General features: G+C 45.0%; 1 protein-coding gene across 3 annotated transcripts in view; it reads left to right on the top strand.

Annotated features, from left to right (window-relative positions):
• The window catches only part of LOC126188292 (juvenile hormone esterase-like), a 546097-nt gene that overhangs the window by 164636 nt on the left and 360662 nt on the right, over positions 1-20799 (top strand). For all 3 annotated transcript variants that reach the window (XM_049929880.1, XM_049929879.1, XM_049929878.1), the window contains exon 2: positions 16546-16755. In XM_049929880.1, the coding sequence (XP_049785837.1) occupies positions 16546-16755 (210 nt within the window). The remainder of the gene's footprint in view (positions 1-16545; positions 16756-20799) is intronic.

The following is a 20799-nucleotide window of genomic DNA, read 5'->3' as shown; positions in this document are numbered from 1 at the left end:
GAAAGGAGGATATAAGATGAACATCAGCAAAAGCAAAACGAGGATAATGGAATGTAGTCGAATTAAGTCGGGTGATGCTGAGGGAATTAGATTAGGAAATGAGACGCTTAAAGTGGTAAAGGAGTTTTGCTATTTGGGGAGCAAAATAACTGATGATGGTCGAAGTAGAGAGGAAATAAAATGTAGACTGGCAATGGCAAGGAAAGCGTTTCTGAAGACGAGAAATTTGTTAGCATCGAGTATAGATTTAAGTGTCAGAAAGTCGTTTCTGAAATGATTTGTATGGAGTGTAGCCATGTATGGAAGTGAAACGTGGACGATAAATAGTTTGGACAAGAAGAGAATAGAAGCTTTCGAAATGTGGTGCTACAGAAGAATGCTGAAGATTAGATGGGTAGATCACATAACTAATGAGGAGGTATTGAATAGAATTGGGGAGAAGAGAAGTTTGTGGCACAACTTGACTATAAGAAGGCATCGGTTGGTAGGACACATTCTGAGGCATCAAGGGATCACCAATTTAGTATTGGAGGGCAGGGTGGAGGGTAAAAATCGTAGAGGGAGACCAAGAGATGAATACACTAAGCAGATTCAGAAGGATGTAGGTTGCAGTAGGTACTGGGAGATGAAGAAGCTTGCACATGATAGAGTAGCATGGAGAGCGGCATCAAACCAATCTCAGGACTGAAGACCACAACAACAACATAAGTCCATTACCTCCACTTTTCTGTCTATAATGCTTCTGACATTAATGGTCCAAGCAAACAGAAAGAAAGGTTCATCTCTAGCAAGAAGCCAGATGCTTGAATATTTCTGGTATCTCAACTGCAGATTTTTGCGCGCTCATTTAACTTTAGGACTCTGTATATCAGAATGAACAAAAATGGACTTGTACCACTACTGAAATAAGCCTTTCACATCAATGTGACTGGACCAAGTGTAGCTTGAGCAATAACTTCCATTTGTTTCTGTCCAAACTTGCACTGTGATGTTTTTGGGCATCTTTTGGGATTTTCCCAGCTGATCTTTGAACTTTTATGAATGTGTTATTTTAGTTATTGCGTTTCCAGCTATAACAATTGTAACTTTTTTTGGCGGGTCAGAGAGAGCAGTGAAATCGTTGTTTGGACTGATTTAATAGCGCAGCTGTTCAGACGAGTAATCCGGGTCCATAAGAAGCGCTTCCGAGCATGTACGTGGAGCAGTTCGTCACATAATTTACCTCATGCGACGCACATCACACAGACTTCATGGATTCTTTCCACGGTTGTGACTGGGATTTCGTGCAAAGCCACCGCAGTTCCGAGGCACGAACGAAAGTGGTGTTTCAGTATACTATGAACTACTAAATTTTCTGAAAATATTGGAATAAAACACAAAAAAGAATCTGTATTTCTTTTGTTACAGAAATAATGAAGCGATTTCAGTTTTCCCTGCAGGTGTATTCGCGGTTGAAGTTTGTAGCCACTGAGATGTTCACCTGTCACTGCACATTTTCAGTGATTCAGTTTTGTTACTACTGTCTTTTTGCTGTAATGGGGAAATCCAGGAATCGTTTTCCTATACTCGTGTTTCGAATGACTGGGATGCAATAACCTTGACACAAGCGTGCTATATGGAACAAGGAGACTAATAGCACATTTGAAGACTATACTAAGGGTGATCATATGCCATAATTCCAGATTAAAATTCTCTGAGTGTCGGAAGGGCAGCCGGGTGTGTTTTGAGCAGGTGACTCTTGTAACAAGCCATGTAGCGGCTCACATGGAGCCGTTACAAGGGGTAGGGCGAATAAACGTCGCCTGTATTTATGAAAATTGCCTGAAATTACCGATACCATCTCGCCTAATAAAACAGCGACCTTCACTACATATAAAGCCTCGGAGTTTCCAGTCGGCCTCACACGCACGGGCTGAGAAGCTTTTGTACGCCCAGATGCGATATGCTTTCTTTACTAACTGCTACGTACCGCTTCTGTAATCAATGCAAGTACAGAAACAGCAACAGAAGAAATGGTAAACAATGTTCTTAAAAGTAACATAGCCTGGTTTACTGTGAATGGTCTCACCCTCAATTTTAATTTTAAAATAGACGTACAGATGTGATCTGCTAAGTTCTAGACTCTACTCTTTACAAAAGAAAAGAAACTGCATTTGTTTTATTTCATAGATACTGAAGCGATTTTAGTTTTTCCTGCCGGGACATCCGCAGTTGAAAACTATTGTAAATGATCTTCGTGAAGGAATATTTACAAAATAATTTGAGTTGTGAATATAAAATGACTCAATCCACATAATTACGATTTATCGCGTGAATGATCCGTGGAACATGAAACTTACTACACTTCGCACTCTTGCGACATACAGAATGGCAGTTATTGAACTATATGAAAAAAACGTAAATTAGTTACAAACTAAGTAGTGCACACGCTCTGTTCAATATGTAAACGATGTAACCTCCCCGCAGTAAAGTTAGTCAATATTAACTGAATAAAAAAATGTGCCAAGCGTAACCTCGTTGCAAAATTAAAGAATAATAATGGCCCAAATGTAAACTCTCCACAAAATTAACGTTAAGGAATGAAGATTGATCACAAACCCACACAATAATATTGATTAAATAATGAACCATGAACTGACTGTAACATCTCAACACAAATAATTAAACCTGACAAATTTTATAGGCACAACAGCGCTGACCTACGGCCCTGTGAAATAATTAAACCTGATAAATTCTTACCTCAGTAAATCTGCATCTATATCTGCTCTTATTTTTCGGCATAGGTTCGTGCAATGCTGGCTTATATTTAATTTTGATTCTTGGAGGGAATGCATAGGAAATATTATTTAGCTTGAAATGAATCTTTTTCTTTAAATGAGTTGCTTTATAGAAAAATTATTATTGGGGCATTTTTTGGACAAATTAATTACAATTAACATACGTTATTAGCTGAGCGCAATGCTGCTTCATTACCTTCTATAATAATACACACCGTTCTGAATCGTGACCAGAGTCGCGGGAAGATCGCGCCGCCGACGCATGCCGACGTCTGCTCGGTACAACTGTCCACTCGCTACTACTGTATCCGACTTCTACTACAGACAGAGTACCACTCGCAACTATCTACTCCCTCTGCCGACTCGCCACACACTAGCCCTGTTTGAGTACAACTCGCAACTGAACACTCGCGCGGTCAAGCGCAGACTAGCAACGATAAATAACTATCTGGTCAGAGATTCTGTCATGCCTCGCCATCGCTGGTAATGAATACATATGGAACGTACGCGTTTCAACGTCACTACAAGTATTCGTATTTAGGTTATGACATGTTCCATATGTCTGCCATCATTGGCGATGATGTGGCGCAGACGAATAGAAAAATCCTACGTGACCGAACATCGATGACCTCTTGAATGCCTGTTTTCAACTCGGCTATGGTTTTGGCGTTATTGCTGTACACCTTGTCTTTAATAGAGCCCCACAAAATGGAGTCGCCTGCGTTCAGATCCGGAGAGTATGTGGTCAATCGAGGTCCATGCCAGTGACCTCTGAGTATCCCAGAGCCAGAATGCGGTCTCCAAAGTACTCCTCCACGACATCAAACACTCTCCTGCTTCGATGGGGGTCGTGCTCCGTCTTGCATGAACCATATCTCGTCGAAATCAGTGAGTGCACTTTGGATCATAGGGACGAAATCATCTTCCAAAACCTTCACGTCCCATTCAGTAGTGACGGTGCCCTCTAGGAATATCGCACCGATTATTCCGTGACTGGACACTGCACACCGCACAGGCACCATTTGAGGGTGGAGAGACTTCTCGATCGCGAAATGCGGATTCTCAGTCCCCCATACAGTGCGTGGAACCTCGACTTTATGACTCCTAGCTGACGCTGGCGAGACAGTAATTGCGTCAGGATTTCCCTCGGTAATACCACAGCAGGTCCATGCACTGATTACTCGTATGGATTTGGAAATTAATTTTTTTTTTTACCTTTACCGAAGGTGTTCTGTTACGATTCTCTGCTGAAAATAGTGTTGTTATCACTCATTTCATGTTATATGTTTCAGACATTGTTAAAATGATGATCATTGTCTAACCTTCACCAGTAAAATAAAAATTGGGACTGATACTTTTCATTTGTATCTGCCGTTCTGTCTCAATAGTACACAGATCGTGAAAGTTGGTTCTCATGTACTGGATAATACACTACAAAGCATGAGAAACTGATGATATGTTGGCGATAATGTCTTATTAAACAAAATTACAATCCTTCTTAGTGTTTCCAAGGGAATTTGTCGCTTTATTTTTTTGGTATCACTGATGACAGGCCAGCATTCCATATAAGCGTACCATTAAGTAAAGTGAGTGATCAAGGAGTTATTTTCATGATTTTATTAAATAAAATGTTGTTGTTTTATAAAATGCATTGTCTCACAGCAACGTCTTATTTCCGTTACCATTCCAGTTAAGTTATTCAAATTTTCAACTTAAAGTTAACCAATAATCAGAAATTTTGTATTCAAACGGTCGTAGGCGTCTTTCACAAGAGAAGACTACTACACGGACACGCCTGCATCTCTTGATATTTTCTTGGGTAGCAGGGGGGGGGGGGGGGGGGGAGGGCGTTCCTTGGTGCTCGGTTCCTATTTGAGCTAGGAACCTGTGGTAAAAAGTGTTTGGTTTTTAGCCTGGACTAGCAGCCATTTGTATAGCCACTCGTAGCCATTCGAAAACTGTCTTACTGAAGCTATGTTACAGTATTCACTGAATAGCCAAAACATTATGAGCTCTCCTCACCGCGACGTTGGATGCCACCTGGTGGCGTTGCGGAAATGTTACGCGGTAAGGAAAGTATGAAAGCGGAACAGAGACCGATAGGGGATCATCCTAGCGAAGATATGGGCGGCAAATGGGGAAATACATTGAGGCGAGCGACTATGGCAAAGGGCAGGCACAGCCTGTGACCGAGTGTCTCTAAAACGGCGAAACTGGTCGGATGTTCACGTGCTGCTATCGTGAGCATCTACGGAGAGTGGTAGAACAGTGAAACCACCACTTGGCGTTAATTGGTTATGCTGCTTCCAGGACTCTTCACAGAACATGGTCTTTAGGAGACTTCCTGGCAGATTAAAACTGTGTGCCCGACCGAGACTCGAACTCGGGATATTTGCCTTTCGCGGGCAAGTGCTCTACCATCTGAGCTACCGAAGCACGACTCACGGCCGGTACTCACAGCTTTATTTCTGCCAGTATCTCGTCTCCTACCTTCCAAACTTCACAGAAGCTCTCCTGCGAACCTTGCAGAACTAGCACTCCTGAAAGAAAGGATATTGCGGTGCTTCGGTAGCTCAGATGGACAGTTCGGCGCTAGCGGTCGTGCGAAGCGGAGGTCCGATACTTCCGCCTGTGCGGCGTGTGCGAGTGTTTGTTTACTTGTGGACTTAGTCTGCGCGCGGGCTAGTAACAACGATCATGGCGAACAAGTACAGGAAAACTACATTACGATTCAATTTCTGCAAAGACTACGAACGACCAAAGGCTTTAGCAGTGGAACGATTCATTCGAGAGGACGTAAAGATACCGCCAAACGATATTGTCGGAATTCATCTGTCCATCGTTAGTCCCACGGTGTATGTTAAGATGGTAAATGACGCGGCGTGTGAGAGAATTCTACAGGCGACAAAAGCAGGTCTCCGATTTTGCCATAGTGACGGGAATGTCGGCACGGTAACTGTAGAACATGCTGGTCTGGGTGTACGGACAATATGTGTTTTTGAGCTGCCATTTGAGCTCCCGGCTGACGAAGTTATCGAGGCTTTTAAGCCATAGGGCACGGTACATGGTCACACAGCAGAACGCTGGACACAATTCGCCACGTACCCAGTTCTTAACGGAGTGCGACAGATCACTATTGATCTTCAGAAGCATGTACCGTCCTATCTGACAATTGGTGGTTGTCGGGCGGTGGTGATTTACGATGGTCAACCACGTACATGTTCTGGCTGTGGCCAGGAGGGACACCTTAGGTCGAACTGTATGCAACGGCGGATTACGCAACTGCCTTCAGATGTGCGGGAGCCGTCGCCGGCGATGACAGTACTACCGATCACCTATGCCAAAGCCCTCACTGCGTCCGCTGATGACCGAAAAGACACAGCCCTGGTGAAAGATCAAGATGGAACTCTCCGAAACCTTGTAGCAGACGTCGGGATGACAGAGGATGCTGCTCCATCGAGCATACAATCTACGGCGACAACATCAGATGCGACCGAACTCCCACCAAGCACACCGATCGTACACGAAGCAGTTCCAGCCGCTACGGATGCTGTTCCGTCTGGAACGCACTCTGTGACGACAACATCAGTTTCGACCGAGCTCCCGCCAAGTACAACGATGGGACTCGAAACACTTCCTGTTCCTACGGATGCTTTTCTGTCGGGCAGCCGTGATTCCATACAATCTGAGGACACGGAAGGAAGATCACGCAAACAACGTTCCCCGAAAAGGAGGAAACGGCGTCGTCGCACGACATCTCCTAGGGATGACTCCCCTTGCCCCGACGACGATGTGCCTGTGGACGAAGACGACACAAAAGCTTCTACGAAACAGGATGAGGCAATGGAAACTGTTCGATCAGACCCGCAGCGGTCTGTCACATTGACGGTACCGGGACGTGGTGATGCTGAAGAGGAATCACAACCAGTTGGCTCTCCAGACGCAGATGCTGTGGCAATGGACACGAATATATTACTGCGTGCAAAGATGTGGTATGTCGATATTGAGGAGGCGCCGGACGTCATACAGAGGCAGCCGGCACTCACGAAGACGGCGTAATAATTGCTGAAGGTGAAGGGAGAGGGGGCGAGAGAACGTCTTCTAACTCAGCCCCCAGCGCCGATGCAGGGATATGGTGTTGCGCATCGACAGAGTGGGATTCAACGCCATGCGAACCGTATTGCGACATTAAATATAAATGACGTGCGTTCACCGGCCAAAATACACCTACTGAAGGAAACGATTTGGGCATCTGATGTGGATATTGCTTTGCTGCAGGAAGTCCACATAGCTGCACTCCCATACATCGCAGGCTACCAATCCTATTCGTCACATGGAGATCACAATGGGAGTGGGGTGGCAGTTTACGTGCGAGATGGCTTCCCAGTGGAAAACGTGTGTTACCTTCCGTCGGCCAGGGGAATGGCTTTCACGACGTTTGGGACACGCATCATCAATCTTTATGCACCGTCGGGAAACAATCGGCGGCGGGAAAGGGCGCGATTTTATGCAGAAGACATTGCCCCACTTTTCCATGGACGTTATGAATGTGTAATAATTGGTGGAGATTTCAACTGTGTTCTCAGCCAGAAAGACCAATGGCCGCAAGCAAACATCAGCCAAGAGTTGCGAATCGTTGTCAACGACCTTGTACTTAGTGACACGTGGGAAATACGACATGGAGATGCCCCGGGATACACCTATGCGACAAGTCATTCGGCGAGCAGGTTAGAATGCATTTATATCTCACGCGCTCATGCAAATGATGTGCAGGACGCGGAACGCTGGCCATTGGCATTTTCCGATCACAGCGCTTACATCTGTACGGTGCTTCTTCCCCGTAGAGAGGTGTGGAACAGTAAGGCCCCGTGGAAGTTAAACATTCAACATCTACATGATCCTGAATGCCGTCAACGGATCCTTGAGACATGGACGATGTGCGAGCGAAGGGTTGGAAGGTATGCGACGAAGCTTGATTGGTGGCTGACTTGTGCTAAACCGGCGCTTCGCCGTACGTTCATCTCATATAGCAGGGAGATGGCAGAATGGCGCCGCCGTACGACCGACTTTTATTTTGCAGCGCTGCGCGACCTGGACGATGGTCCGCCGGGACAGGACGTCTGGATCGAACGCAAAAGGATAAAAGCTAAACTAGTGGCTTTAGCTCGGAAACATCTTCAGGGAACCATGGTGCGCGCCAGATGTCACGATACGATAATGCACGAGATTCCTTCCATGCACCACGTCGTGAATGAACGAAAGCACCGACGACGCGTTTTGGTACGGGAATTAATTACCCGCGAAGACCGAAGAGTGACGTGTCAACCGGACATTGTCTTAGCATTCGTCGACCATTACCAACACATCTATCGGGAAGAAGCAGCCCCTGTCGATGACCTCGAACGTATAGCCACGTACGTCTCCCGTACACTGACGGTGGAAGCCGCGGGAACCTTACTGGAAGCAATTAGCTGTGAGGAAGTACATGATGCGATCGCAAAGGGTGCGTTGAATCGGTCCCCAGGCATTGATGGACTTCCTGCTGAATTTTATCGAGAATTTCGCAACGAAATGGCACCGCGATGGACGGAAATGTACAACGAGATGTTAAATTCCGATGCACCTATTCCACCGGCTTTTATGGAAGGCCTCTTGGTGCCAGTACATAAACCGAAGCCAGGAATTACGGTCACACATTATCGCCCCATCACCCTGCTTAATGCCGACTATAAGATCTTTGCACGGTTGCTAGCGTCCCGATGTCGTATGTTAATTAGTAGCGTTCTCTCTCCAGAACAGACGACACCGGGTGGATCGGTGAATGTGCAAACAGCTACTGGCGAATGCCGTGATGTGATAGCGCTGGCGGAGGAGTGCCGGCTTAAAGCGGCGATGGTGGCGATTGATTTTGACAGTGCTTTTGATAAGGTGCGCCACAACTATCTGTACGCTGTACTGGAACAAATGGGATTTCCGGACCGTTTTACTGGTCTCATTAGAAGGATTTATGGGGGCACACAATCCTTGGTACAGGTTAATGGGCGTATAGCAGGGCCCATTCAAATTCGACGATCCATTCGCCAGGGCTGCCCTTTTTCGATGCTGCTGTTCGCGATAGCGTTGGAACCATTAATTGGGAGGCTAACAAATTCTCTTTCTGGGATGGAACTGCGGGGCTTCACCTTCAAATGTCGTGCCTATGCGGACGACCTCCTGCTGCTCGTTCGTTCTGAAGAAGAGGTGAAGACGGTCCTTGAACTGTTGTTGGACCACAGTGAGACGGCGGGTAGTGCAGTGAACATGAACAAATCGGCAGCAATGCCGGTTGGAAGGGGCCTTACGCCGGAAGAAATCAGTCCGTTTCCTTATGTGCAACGATTCCGCTATCTCGGCATAGACTTTACCTCATCTGTAAAACATACTGCGGCAGTTAACTACCGACGTATTTTACAGACAACACGTACCATGGTCCGACAACATCTCCTACGGCGCCTTGATCTTTTGCAACGAGTCGAATATCTGAACACTTACGTGGTTTCTCGAATGGTGCATATTTCGCAGATCCTGCCCCTACCACTCACGCTCGGACGTCGACTTCAATCAGCACTAGGCTATTTTGTGATGATTGGATCGCCCCTCAAGGTGCCATACACAACGCTCACGCTCCCTACGGACAAGGGGGGACTCGGACTTACGAATGTTCACTGCCGAGCGACGGCGCTCCTTCTAGCCACTATGTACAAGCAATGGCGTAGCGGGCGTGATTCCCTTACATCCCGCCTACTGGATCTCTTAGTTCCAGCGTCCCTCACACCTCCGGTAGCGGTGGGCAACATTACGCCGCATTTTGCACATGTATCAACATTTATCGTGGAACTTAGTTATATCAGAGACGAGCTTCCGCGCACGAGACCACCATGCGCGAAGGATTTTTATGTTTGGCTGCAACGACGGATAAGTCGTTATGTCATTGAACTCAAACACCCCAAGTTGCATTGGCCGGAGATTTGGAGACATGTGCACCAAAAATTCCTTCCTACCTTCGTTCGGGCACTGTGGTTCTCTGTCACCTGTGGCAAGTTCAACACCAACCAACGACTCTATGCAATTGGACTAGTGGACACTCCACTATTCCCGAAATGTCGCCAAGTGGATGACGACCATCACCGCTTAACTTGTATCGCGGTGGAGGACGTATGGCTCCTAGGAAGACAGATGGTGGCTTGCTACCTCCGTGTGACCCCGCAACATATTACACCTGCTTCCTTCTTACACCCGGAGAGTGACTACTTTCCGGCCACTCAATCATACTCGATCATCTGGGTCAAAGGTTGGACGATCGCGTACCTCTATGGGGACGCTGCCAAGTCGCGACTCGACTTTTGGTATTTCTTGCAGCAAGCCCACAATGAGGTTCATAGGTGGTCACACTATCGGAAAACCTTTGCCAGCTATCTTCAGGCAGTCTTCCTCGACCCCCCACGTAGTTGGGATGTGCCGGGTGCAGTCGGTGTGCACATTTGACAGCTGATAATGAACCTCACGCTTCTCTCACCGCTCCACATATAATGCACATACTATACCATGAAATGATCTACATGTTCCTTTTAACAGAGTGATCTTTATGGAAAATAAATAAATAAAAACGATGTCCCTGTATCCCTGTTCCTTTACATTTGTGATTTGTTTTACAATGATTTTTTTTTGTTTTTGCAGAGGATGCATTTCATTTAGTGTTTGTAAAAAAAAAAAAAAAAATGGTAGAGCAGTTGCCCGCGAAAGGCAAAGGTCCCGAGTTCGAGTCTCGGTCGGGCACACAGTTTTAATCTGCCAGGAAATTTCATATCAGCGCACACTCCGCTGCAGAGTGAAAATCTCATTCTGGAAACATCCCCCAGGCTGTGGCTAAGCCATGTCTCCGCAATATCGTTTCTTTCAGGAGTGCTAGTTCTGCAAGGTTCGCAGGAGAGCTTCTGTAAAGTTTGGAAGGTAGGAGACGAGATACTGGCAGAAGTAAAGCTGTGAGTACCGGCCGTGAGTCGTGCTTCGGTAGCTCAGATGGTAGAGCACTAGCCCGCGAAAGGCAAAGGTCCCGAGTTCGAGTCTCGGTCGGGCACACAGTTTTAATATGCCAGGAAGTTTCGTATCAGCGCACACTCCGCTGCAGAGTGAACATCTCATTATGGTCTTAGGAGGCTTATCTGCTCTGTAAAGTGGGACAGATGGTGATCTGTGGCATCTCTGGCGAAAGAGCACAATGCTGGGGCACGGACAACTGTTTCAGAGCATACGGTTCATGGTACACTGTCAATTACGATTACAGTGGCACTGGACTTTCGGGATTCGAGCGTGGATCATACGAAAAGTATCGGCTTTTTCGAATGAATCGTGTTTCTTGCTACACCACGTCGATGGTCGCCTACATAAAAGCCGTCATCGAGACGAATGGCGGCTTCGAACATGTACCGCGCCACGAGCGCAGGCTGATGGGATCAGTATTATGCTACGGAAAACATTCTCCTGGGCTTGTATGGGACCTGTGGTAGCAATTGAAGATATCATTTCAGCTCCGGACCATCTGCATCCCTCCGTGCTTGACGGCTTCTTTGAGGGCGATGTCATCTTTGAGCGGTATAACTGCCCGTGTCTCGAAGCCTGAATCGTGCTACGGTAGTTTGAAGAGCATGATAGTGAAATCACGTTGATGTCCTGGCCACCAAATTCGCCTAATGTGAAACCGATGGAACCGTTTTGCGTCGCTATTGGGTGCTGTCACCACGAACACAAATCAACGGCCCGTTATTGACGGGAATTACATAACGTGTGTGTAGACATCTAATGCCACATAGCTTCACAAACCTACCAACAAATTGTAGAATCGATGGTACACCGAATCGGTGCTGTACTGCGTTCCAAAGATCGAGCAGCGAGCTATTAAAGCAGCTGATTATAATGTTTCGGCTCGTTAGTGTATTAAGCAAGGTTTGAACGACGAACCAGAACTGTCGCCCTGGAAATTGTGCTAACTTTGCAAAAGATTTTAATTGAGTTGAAATTAATGCTCAGCTAATGGCACGATTTATATCTGCACCTTTCGGATTTTACGTGCAAAACCAGGTTCATATTTCGTCCACCGGTGTATCGGACCTTAGTCTAAGATAAGTTTTAAACGTTTTAAAAAAGTCTTACTTCGACTCCGGTTTTATCTGAAAAAAAAAGTTTTTCTGGGAGGTTTTTGAAGCAGGCTACTTCTATACTTTAAACATGTACGATTCGGTCAACTTTGCACGAAGGTAGATAAAGGGATTAAAATCAAACGAAATTTTTTTTGTCCAGTAATCTTTATACGTTGTCGAATTACAATGGTTTAAAGTCGAGCTAAACGTAGCACGTAAAATTCGTTCTTCCGTGAATCGAACGCGCGGAAACGGTTTAAAGTGAATCAAATAAATAAAAATGCATTCTTATAATAAAACAGTACACTCGATTTTAAAAATCTAATTTCATTCGAATTTTACGTGCAAAAACACAGTTTTTTTAAGTCTACGTTTGAGATTTGTGCGACTCAGTTCAGATTTTATAGAAAGCTACACAAATATGTGTCATTAATGCTCTACGGTCGAAGGTTCGAAGCCTGCCTCGGGCATGGATGTGTGTGATGTCCTTAGGTTAGTCAGGTTTAAATAGTTCTAAGTTCTAGGGGACTGATGACCTCAGATGTTAAGTCACATAGTGCTCAGAGCCATTTGAATCATTTGTCATTAATGGGTCGTTCCTGTTGTTCTGTGAAAGGCTCATCTGTTTTCACGTTATAAGCAATATGGCTCGAAAGACAATAGAAAATAACCTCTACCGGATCACTCGTCTGCCGAGAAAAAAAAAAGAAAAAAATATATATATATGTATGTAGATATATATATATATATACACACTCCTGGAAATTGAAATAAGAACACCGTGAATTCATTGTCCCAGGAAGGGGAAACTTTATTGACACATTCCTGGGGTCAGATACATCACATGATCACACTGACAGAACCACAGGCACATAGACACAGGCAACAGAGCATGCACAATGTCGGCACTAGTACAGTGTATATCCACCTTTCGCAGCAATGCAGGCTGCTATTCTCCCATGGAGACGATCGTAGAGATGCTGGATGTAGTCCTGTGGAACGGCTTGCCATGCCATTTCCACCTGGCGCCTCAGTTGGACCAGCGTTCGTGCTGGACGTGCAGACCGCGTGAGACGACGCTTCATCCAGTCCCAAACATGCTCAATGGGGGACAGATCCGGAGATCTTGCTGGCCAGGGTAGTTGACTTACACCTTCTAGAGCACGTTGGGTGGCACGGGATACATACGGACGTGCATTGTCCTGTTGGAACAGCAAGTTCCCTTGCCGGTCTAGGAATGGTAGAACGATGGGTTCGATGACGGTTTGGATGTACCGTGCACTATTCAGTGTCCCCTCGACGATCACCAGTGGTGTACGGCCAGTGTAGGAGATCGCTTCCCACACCATGATGCCGAGTGTTGGCCCTGTGTGCCTCGGTCGTATGCAGTCCTGATTGTGGCGCTCACCTGCACGGTGCCAAACACGCATACGACCATCATTGGCACCAAGGCAGAAGCGACTCTCATCGCTGAAGACGACACGTCTCCATTCGTCCCTCCATTCACGCCTGTCGCGACACCACTGGAGGCTGGCTGCACGATGTTGGGGCGTGAGCGGAAGACGGCCTAACGGTGTGCGGGACCGTAGCCCAGCTTCATGGAGACGGTTGCGAATGGTCCTCGCCGATACCCCAGGAGCAACAGTGTCCCTAATTTGCTGGGAAGTGGCGGTGCGGTCCCCTACGGCACTGCGTAGGATCCTACGGTCTTGGCGTGCATCCGTGCGTCGCTGCGGTCCGGTCCCAGGTCGACGGGCACGTGCACCTTCCGCCGACCACTGGCGCCAACATCGATGTACTGTGGAGACCTCACGTCCCACGTGTTGAGCAATTCGGCGGTACGTCCACCCTGCCTCCCGCATGCCCACTATACGCCCTCGCTCAAAGTCCGTCAACTGCACATACGGTTCACGTCCACGCTGTCGCGGCATGCTACCAGTGTTAAAGACTGCGATGGAGCTCCGTATGCCACGGCAAACTAGCTGACACTGACGGCGGCGGTGCACAAATGCTGCGCAGCTAGCGCCATTCGACGGCCAACACCGCGGTTCCTGGTGTGTCCGCTGTGCCGTGCGTGTGATCATTGCTTGTACAGCCCTCTCGCAGTGTCCGGAGCAAGTATGGTGGGTCTGACACACCGGTGTCAATGTGTTCTTTTTTCCATTTCCAGGAGTATATATATATATATATATACAGGGTGAGTCACCTAACGTTACCGCTGATATATTTCGTAAACCACATCAAATACTGACGAACCGATTCCACAGACCGAACGTGAGGAGAGGGACTAGTGTAATTCTTTAATACGAAGCATACAAAAATGCACGGAAGTATGTTTTTTAACACAAACCTACGTTTTTTTAATGGAACCCCGTTAGTTTTGTTAGCACATCTGAACATATAAACAAATACGTAATCAGTGCCGATTTGTTGCATTATGAAATGTTAATTACATCCGATGATATTGTAACCTAAAGTTGACGCTTGAGTACCACTCCTCCGCTGTTCGATAGTGTGTATCGGAGAGCACCGAATTACGTAGGAATCCAAAGGGAACGGTGATGGACCTTAGGTACAGAAGAGTCTGGAACAGCGCATTACGTCCACATGCTAACACCTTTTTGTTTTTCTTTTTCACTGACATTTTCGGGCAACGTTGGCAGATCATTCTGTAGAAACGCGATGTATGTTGCAGTGCTCTCCGATACACACGATCGAACAGCGGAGGAGTGATACTCAAGCGTCAACTTTAGGTTACAATATCTCCGGATGTAATTAACATTTTACAATGCAACAAACGGCACTGATTACGTATTTGTTTATATGTTCAGATGTGCTAACAAAACTAACGGGGTTCCATTTAAAAGAAACGTAGGTTTGTGTTAAAAAACATACTTCCGTGCATTTTTGTATGGTTTGTATTAAACAATTACACTAGCCCCTCTCCTCACGTTCGGTCTGTGGAATCGGTTCGTCAGTATTTGATGTGGTTTACGAAATATATCCAGCGGTAACGTTAGGTGACTCAACCTGTATGTATATATATATATATATATATATATATATATATATATGCACCGGTTGTTAAGCTATTGCGGTCTAATGTCGAAATTATGCTAGAGTAAATGTTGGGGACCAGGATGAAAAATGTTCCTATCGTAGCATAAAAAAGGTGAATATGTCGTGGGTAGAGTTAGAGGTGTGCCAACTGAACCTGGAAGTGATTAAATTCAGCTACTTGGAAACAAAATGGCAATTTTCATGTCGTGCAGTATGACACAACGTGTCATTCAAGTTTAGGATGCATACATTCCCACACTGGGATATTTCCTATTACAGATGCACTCCCACATCCTATCTTTGTTTGGGAATGTGGAGACCATGAATGGCTACAAATTGTTTCCAAGTAGCTGAATTTAACCACTTGGAGGTTCAGTTGGACCAGAGGACCCAGTCCATTCCATATAGATTCAACCCACCCCATTATGGAGCCACCACTAGCTCGCACAGTGCCTTGTTGACAACTTGGGTCCACAGCTTCGTGGGGTCTGCAAAACACTCGAACACTACCGTCAGCTCTTACCAACCGAAATCGAGACTCATCTGACCAGGCTACAGTTTTTCAATCGTCTAGGGTCCCATTGATATGGTCAGGAGCCCAGGAGAGGCGCTGCGGCGAAGTCGCGCTTTTAGCAATGGTACTCGGGTCGATCGTCCGCTGCCATATCCCATTAACGCCAGATCTCGCCGAACTATCTTAACGAATGCGTTAGCCGTACGTCCCACATTGACTTCTGCGGTTATTTCACGCAGTGCTGCTTGTCTGTTGGCGCTGACAACTCCAGGTAAACACCGCTGCTCTCTGTCGTTAACAGAAGGCCGTGGCTCACAGCTTTGTCCGTGGTGAGAGTTAATGCCTGAGATGTGGTATTCTCGGCATTCTCTTTTTACTCTGGATCTCGGAATATTGAATTCTCTAAAGATTATCAAAATGAAATGTCCCATGCGTCTATCTCAATCTTAAATTCCGCTTTTAAAGTCTGTTAATTCCCGTCGTGCGGCCATAATTACATCGGAAATTATTTCACGTGAATGATATGAATATATATGACAGCTCCGCCAATGCATTGACATTTTATACCTTGTGTACGCGATACTAAAGGCATCTGTATTTGTTCATATCGCTATCCTGTGACTTTCATCATCTCGGTATAAACGACACGACATCATGTATCATGTTAGTTTACCTTACACGATACTTTACACGATGCATTGTATCTCATAACATCGGTACTAATAGTAATAGGCGAAAAAGCATGAATGTGTCAAGATGTTTTGATTTAAACGTCTTTGAAGCTGCCAGCTAAGTCAAAAAGCTAGTTCGCTAACTCTGCCCAAGACATATTCGCCCTTTTTTTTTTGGCCACGATAGCAACACTTTTCACTCTGGTATATGTTGAGACTTAGAACCTTGATGTTCGATAAAACCACCTTTAGTTATGATCGGAGCTGGAAGTGGCGTCAGAGGCGCAGTTCTGTCAGGTGTCGTGACCTTTGAGCTGCATTATGAAGTGGCGCCCCCGCTGCCGCAGATGCTGCTGCTGGCGCTGTTGCTGTCGCTGCCCGCCGGTCCCGCCTCCTCGACTTCTTCGCCGCCGCCCCCGCCATCCGCACCACTGGTAGAGCTGGCAGGGTGCGGGGCTGCACGCGGCCTGCTCATGACGTCACGAGGCGGCCGACCATTCGCGGCCTTCCTGGGGCTGCCGTACGCCAAGCCTCCCATCGGCCCACTGCGATTCAAGGTCAGTCTCATTCTCTGGCGCGAACAAAATCAACTACTCAGTCGTTTCTTTTTCTTTCAGGGCACTGATGAGCTCGCTGTGTAGCGCCCTAAAACACCAACCATCATCACCCCCACATCATTATCATCATCATCATCATCATCATTATCATATTTTCTTGGCCTTATCCCACGCATTCACGGGGTCGGCACGTTAATCTGGATACGGCGATGTTAGTGGCCGGATGCAGTGATATGAAGTTGGCACCCGATTGTCGAAAAATATATATATTTTTTTCAGAGTTCTTGGCAGGTATGCCATAATTCTAGAATTCTCTGAACAAGATTGGAACAGTTCTAGAGAATTTACCAGAGAAAACAATAATAGTCGGGAATATCTTAATCTTGTACAAAAAGTAATTGCCAAATTTACGAAAAAAATAATAATCACAATTCTGAATAGCTCCCGAAGAGTTCTACAAAAAACCCTAAAGACATTTTTTTCTGCAGATAATAGTTTACGAGATAATTGCACTAATAAGGGACCCATTTTCACAGTCGTGTGAGATAGACAACCGACTTTCGAGAAATATACAATTTTTTTTTCAGAGTTCTCAGTAGATATGCTAAAATTCTAGAGTTCTCTGTATAAACTTGATAGTTCTTCAGAATTTAGCAAAAAACATTAGTAATCGGGAAAATTTTAATGTTGAAAAAAATTATTTGCTGATTTGAAAAATAAAATTGTGATCATAGCTCTGAAGAGCTCCCCAAGTGTTGTACAGAAAACCTTAATGATATTTTTTGTGCAGGTTTTAGTTTATGAGACAACTGCAATAATGAGGAACCCCTTTTCACTACAAAAAACGTACAAAATCGCACTAGTGTTTTGATGACAGTTCAGATCACAGTTCTGGATACTACCCCAAAAATTTTATCGAAAAACCCAGTGCAACTTCTCGTGAAGATATTTCTAATTGTAATAATGTGGGATCCACTTCACTAACACATAGCTTTTCGATCGCAAGCTAAGCGTCGCTGCCCTGGTGCTCGGTGCATGTAGGTACAGTTGGTCACACATAGTGTTTACTCTCGTTATGTATGCCACTGCTGACACCTTAGCAAACTAGCGGTAGTTGTCGTTTTTGGTCTACTTATTGCGTTGCTTTACAACAACTTTAATTTAATTTGATACTCTTTGCTACAATTAAGTGCCGGATTTGAGGGTAGCTATCTATACAACGTGCTTTCATGAACTCCTGTTACTACTGTGTTCGACATATACTGGGATTTTTCAACATTTAGCAAGACACAGGCTATGTTTTTAACAGAGTTTAGATGCGCTATACAATTCAAGCACATTTTCTACCTCCATACGTTCATCGTCGGCGTTGAAAAGAGGGGATAGAAGTAGGATCTTGTTCGTTTAGAGGGAGTGAAACAAAACTGACTCACAAAATTACATCGTTTAATTTACGTCAGTTCAAAAGACACAAGTGTAATGGAGCACCAGTCATCAATAGTCGCCTCAATGAGAGGGTGAGTGCAGTCATGAGTGGCAGGGTAATGGCGTCCCAACCCCAATTTTGATATTCAATTGATATGCAAATTAATTAAATTGATCAATAAATTAGCTCATGACCATGCCCGCACCAACTTCACCCCCAGATGATGTCACGTGGTTTCCTCAGCCTGCACGTGAGTTCTCACACCCCACCCCTCCCCACCCATATTCCTCCCCCTCCCCTCCCTGACCTACCCTACTGGCAGGAATTTCGAATTATGGCGGGAATTTCGAATTTTGACGGGAATTCGCATTTTAGTGGGAATTTCTTTGTCCCACAGTGTGCTGAATTCCCACCCACACCATACACTGGGATTGGAAGGAAATTAAATTTGGTGTTGAGTTTACAGGACTCAAACCCTGCTCCTTCTGGATGGAAAGCCCAAGTAGTCCAGTAAACTGTCAGAAAAAAAGCCTGTACCTTGCAAAAGGTGGGGTAGAAGATTTTATTTTTTTAACTCGTTCATATTGTTGAAAAGGTTAGAAAACCAACTTTTGCCAACAAAATTTCTCTTGGGAAAACTTTCTGCAGTCAAAAAACTTCGAAAATTTCGGAATTTTTTCAGTTTTTTTCAAAATATCTCAGTTTCATTTGCTCCTATCGCTTTGACGTCTATTTTCTTTTTTAAAGAGCACAAAATGCTCTACAAATTTGATTCTAACCATTTTTTTCTACTCCCAGTACCTAAGGCGCTACAGCGTGTCAAAAAATACCAATTTTTCAAATTTCGAGCAAAGTGGCAAATTACCTAATTTTGAACACTGTTATTTCAGTTTCTATTTGTGTAGTATAAATTCTTTAATCTCGTGTAAACTTGGTGGCTTTGAGTCTGGGTTTCGTTGTGTATGACGGAACTAAAATTTTTCTGCAGACTTTCCTAACTTCAGTAATTTAGAAAAGCTAAGGACTCATTTTATTTTTGTTCAACCCTAATATAGTATACTATGATAAACTCTCTATAAGGCAGAAAAAAGACGCACCACCAAGAATTTATCCCAGTGTGACGTAAATTTGTGTACATGATGTACATGTACAGATGAACCAATGATTATAATTTCAGAAAAATTGTCGGATGTCCTGAGGGTTATCGTGCCATATTCTGCCCAGTTGGCTTGTTAGATCTGCAAAATCCTTGGTCGTCTGGAGGGTCGTGCCCATAATACTCCACACTCCTAACGTTCTCAATTGTAAAGAAATCTACCTACCTTCCTGGCTGTGGTAGTGTTTGACAAGCACGAAGGCAAGCAGTAGACACTCTCGCCATGTGTGGGCGGGCATTATCTTGTTGAAATGTAAGCTCAAGCTGGCTTGTCATGAAAGTAAAAAAAATGCGGGTGAAATATACTCGACGTACTGCTCTGTTGTTGAGGTGCTGTGGATGATAAAGTTGTGACTCTCCTTTCTGCGTTCAATTCTGTAAAAGTTGGGAGCACTAAAATTACTCCTGTTGATCCTTTAACTCTTTTCCAAAGAATTTGTTTAATGAAACAAAGTGAAGAGGAGTTAAAAGCCTTTCTGATATATGAACTTGCTCCTTACCCAATGTCCCTATTCTCAGAAAAAGGCATGCGAAAAGGAACAAAATCTTCATTCTACAATGCCTTCGTTCCAGTGGAAGATGTGAAGTCAGGTAGACCGAGTAAATTTGTTGTCATTGATGGAGGATACCTTATCCACAAAGTGACTTGGACTCGAAATGTTTGCTTCAAATCAAAAGCCCAAAGCTATGTTTCTTACCTGCAACGTCATTTTGGATCTCAATTTGCTATTGTATTGTATTTGATGGGTATCCATGTGAGGGAGACAAATGTAGCACAAAGAGTGCTGAGAGGATTCGTAGGTCCAAAAATCATTCTTCGGTTGACGTTGTGGTTGAATCAGAGATGGTGAACCAAGTCCCTCAGGACAAGTTCTTGTACAACGAACGAAACAAGATGCGTTTGATCACACTTCTTAAAAAGGAATTTCTGGAGTGTAGCATTGAAGTGCACAAGGCACAAGAAGATGCTGACGTTATGATTGTAACATCTGCCATTTCAAGAACCAAAGATCTTAGAAGTGTTGTCATTGTAGGAGAAGATGTTGACCTGCTTGTGCTCATGACCATTTTGGGGCAAGGCATTGAAAACTTATTTTTCTTAAAGCCAGGAAGAGGAAATGCAGAAGACAAGTGGTTTTCCACTGCATCTTACAAGTTTGACAGTGAATATATTCTGTTCACTCACGTCTCTAGAGGATGTGAAACAACATCCGCTTTTTTTGGTCAAGGAAAAATTAAGTGCTGCAATATTGTTGCGAAAAATGAACACCTAACCTCAGCGCTTTGCACGTTTCAATAAACCACATGCTACCCGTGAAGAAATAATAAAAGCAGGAGAACAGGTTACTATCGCATTGTATAGTGGAGGTGCCAGCAGTTCCCACACACTAGACCATTTGCGGTACCAGCTATTCGCCAAGTCTGCCACAAAAAGCAAACTGAATCTTGCACGGTTGCCACC

Source organism: Schistocerca cancellata, chromosome 5, assembly GCF_023864275.1.
Source record: "Schistocerca cancellata isolate TAMUIC-IGC-003103 chromosome 5, iqSchCanc2.1, whole genome shotgun sequence".
Taxonomy (NCBI): domain Eukaryota; kingdom Metazoa; phylum Arthropoda; class Insecta; order Orthoptera; family Acrididae; genus Schistocerca; species Schistocerca cancellata.
Note: the sequence above shows the minus strand (reverse complement) of the source record. Positions and strands in the feature narration are given on the sequence as shown.